This window comes from Pinus tabuliformis, chromosome 9 (genome assembly GCF_031772625.1).
Source record: "Pinus tabuliformis cultivar Carrire ecotype Pingquan chromosome 9, CPIR1, whole genome shotgun sequence".
In the NCBI taxonomy this organism is placed as follows: domain Eukaryota; kingdom Viridiplantae; phylum Streptophyta; class Pinopsida; order Pinales; family Pinaceae; genus Pinus; species Pinus tabuliformis.
In genome coordinates this window covers 1,102,684,595-1,102,687,720 of record NC_142307.1, presented here as the reverse complement: position 1 = coordinate 1,102,687,720, position 3,126 = coordinate 1,102,684,595, and the positions used below count along the sequence as shown (strand labels likewise).

Sequence of the window (3,126 nt, the reverse complement as noted above, 5' to 3'; positions counted from 1 at the left end):
TTGCTTCCGTCACCATAGACTTAGCGAACTCTAGCAACTAAACAGACTCACACTCAACCTTCACGATCCTAGGCACTTTCTCCACGTTCAATTCAAGAACTAGATCTTGCTAGTCTGACTTTGATACCAATTGAAAGATTGGGGAGAGCAACACTCTGATACCAATTGAAATTTCAGAGTAAACAATAGAAACAAAAACGCAACAAGAATATAAGAACACAGCTACGACTGTTCAATAAACCATAAAGCCAAATATTAATTTACATAAGATCAAGAAGCTACAAATGTGTACAATTTAGACTGTGTGTCTCGACTCTCCATTCTTCTATCTGAGCTTAAATGTATTTATACAAAACTAAAGTCGGTTACGCCCCCTTCAATTCAAAAGGGTTACGGCAGTGATGGCTCTTTGAGCGTTGAACAGATCATGGCAGTGGTGCCTCTTCAATGTAGGACAAGTCATGGCGGTGAGGTGGTGTTCGGTGATTAATATGTCACGCGGCGTAATTATTTCCAACAACCTTCTCTGGTTTGAAATTACTGCAGATTCACTTTCCAAAATTAGCCTCTATGGCGACGAAGGTGCCATTAGATTCTGTTACTACTTGGATGGGACAATTTGTGGAGAGGGTTCCATAGATTTAACATAGTAATGATTCCCTGGACCTACGAGGTGTGCTCATATGGATCTGTGATTATAGGCTCCTACAGGTTTTTATCCTTTTTGGGTTTTGAAATAGTTTTTAGCTTTTTTTGGGTTTTGAAATAGTTTTTAGCTTCTCTTATGAAGATCTCACCACGATTTAGAAATTGTTGATTTTTCCACACTATGCATGGCTATTGAGAAATGTGTGTTATTTATTTTTTGATGTTGAAGGTGATGAGCCTCATCATTGAGTAATTATATGGGCCTTAATTGGCCTTAATTCACCTCCTAGCTTAGTCAAACCAACTATTCTCACAACTTATTGCATACTTTTGATTATATTTTGTTTATGAAATGAGTTAGAGTTGGATATTTGGCTTTGTGGTCTAATGTGCGTGTAATGCAGGAGTAAGGGATAAAAGAAAGGGAAAATGCAAGTATAAAGGATAAAAGCAAAGAACTATGGCAAAGACCTTGGTAAAGACTCGAACAGGACAAGGGAGATTAACTATAGGAGGTAAATCATCCTCATTTACTACCCCTCCATTCAAATATTCCACCATCAGCTCGGAGTGCACATGACCATCACTTTGAATACTAAAAGACAACCGAGCAAGAGAAAGGGACAGAAACCATTTTTCTTGAGTTATAGGCCAAGCCTCATTTTCCCTCTTCTATGTTTGCTGGCAGATTTCCATTATTATATGGAAAAGTGTGACAAGCAAACAACATCCAACTCTCATCTTCCGACAAATCCTCCATTGTTATTGTGTATTTATCTGCGACACCTGTTTTTAAGAGTGCAACGCGATCCCTGGAACTGACAATGACTTTGGAGGTGGAGTGGTTCCTTACAGGGCACAGTACACCTAATTCCTCTAACAATTCTGCAACATTCCATCCCCATACATCATCTAAGAAGAGAATAAGCCCAGTGCTCTGGTGCACTGTCTGATTCAACCATTTCTTTACCTCTTCTTCGTTCATATTTTCGCCCAAATTTACCTTTTTTTGTGTGGCTATTTGGGTAAGGAGTGCATTTCTAAGACTTTTAAAAGAGGGACTTTGGGAAAGAGTGAGCCAAAGTAATAAACCATCCTTAGAATTACTGCGTACCTTTTGGCTATTGAAGAGCGTCTTCAAAAGAAGAGTTTTTCCGGAACTTTTCGAGAATCGAAAATGCTTTATCCTGTCCCACTATAAGGGGCTCTTCGATCAATTTCATCTTTGCAGAGCCTGTTGGAACAACAGGGCCATGGCAAGTACTTGAAGAAGAATTTCATCTTTGCAAAGCCTGTTGGAACAACAAGGCCATGGAAGTACTTGAAAAAGAAGAGCTCATTGCACCAAAATTCACCATACAACCAACTTTCCCTTTTATCCCACAATTGGGAATATCTCTTTGTAATTTCTGCCATGTCTACAATAGACATTGCCATCACTTCTACATTAGTGTTCTCTCTAGTTCCTATATTTCTTATTGGACAACCAAAAATTCTTACTTTCTGAAGTGTCTTCAGATCCATATAACTCTCTGGTAATATATTTAATGTTGTACATGCCATTATAGTAAATATTTTAAGTGAAGCCATTGCACCTTTCTCTATTACAGGCAACTCCTTTAATGTAGGTAGCCAAGCAAGAGAAAATGTTTCCAGAGGAGGAAATGCTCCTTTGCGACCAAATTTTGTTGGAAACAAACTTATTCTAGGACATTCAATGATCTCCAATTGCCTCAAACCCTTGAGTTTATGTAGATGTGGAACTTCTTCCAAGAAATGACAACCAACAAATTTAAGATAGCCCAAATATTGAAAGTCATAAAAATTATAATCCATTTTAACCAAGTGAAAGTATTCTAATAATACTAGTCTTCTCAATTTTGACGTGTTTCTTATATCGTTGGGTAGAATTTCCAGCTTTATGAGTGACAACTAGGACATTCAATGATCTCCAATTGCCTCAAACCCTTGAGTTTATGTAGATGTGGAATTTCTTCCAAGAAATGACAACCAACAAATTTAAGATAGCCCAAATATTGAAAGTCATAAAAATTATAATCCATTTTAACCAAGTGAAAGTATTCTAATAATACCAGTCTTCTCAATTTTTACATGTTTCTTATATCGTTGGGTAGAATTTCTAGCTTCAATGTGAGGGAGTTCATTTGAGTCATCTTTCCCAGTGTGCCCTCACTAATAATTTCCCCATTTTTTTGTAGTTGTAATGTTTTAAGTTGTGTTAAACTTGCCAAATTGTTGATAGAAGCTGTTTTTTTTCCATTTGGTATCCTTATCTTTCTTCCAAAGAACCTTGCAACCGTAAGTTTCCAAATGCTCCAAAGAGGTAAGCCCTGAGATACTGGGAGGTAGAAATTGCAGATCTCTACATCCCTCCAAGCTTAATTTCCTTAAAGATCTCAGCATATGGATGGCGGACGGTAATTCTTGGATGGCAGAATAGGAAAGATCAAGGATCTC

General features: G+C 37.6%; 1 protein-coding gene across 1 annotated transcript; it reads right to left on the bottom strand.

Annotated features, from left to right (window-relative positions):
- Positions 1 to 1,306: 1,306 nt before the first annotated feature.
- LOC149152516 (uncharacterized) lies at positions 1,307 to 1,633 on the bottom strand. The gene has a single exon (XM_089443502.1). It carries the CDS (start codon positions 1,631 to 1,633, stop codon positions 1,307 to 1,309), a length of 327 nt encoding a protein of 108 aa, XP_089299628.1.
- Positions 1,634 to 3,126: the final 1,493 nt, after the last annotated feature.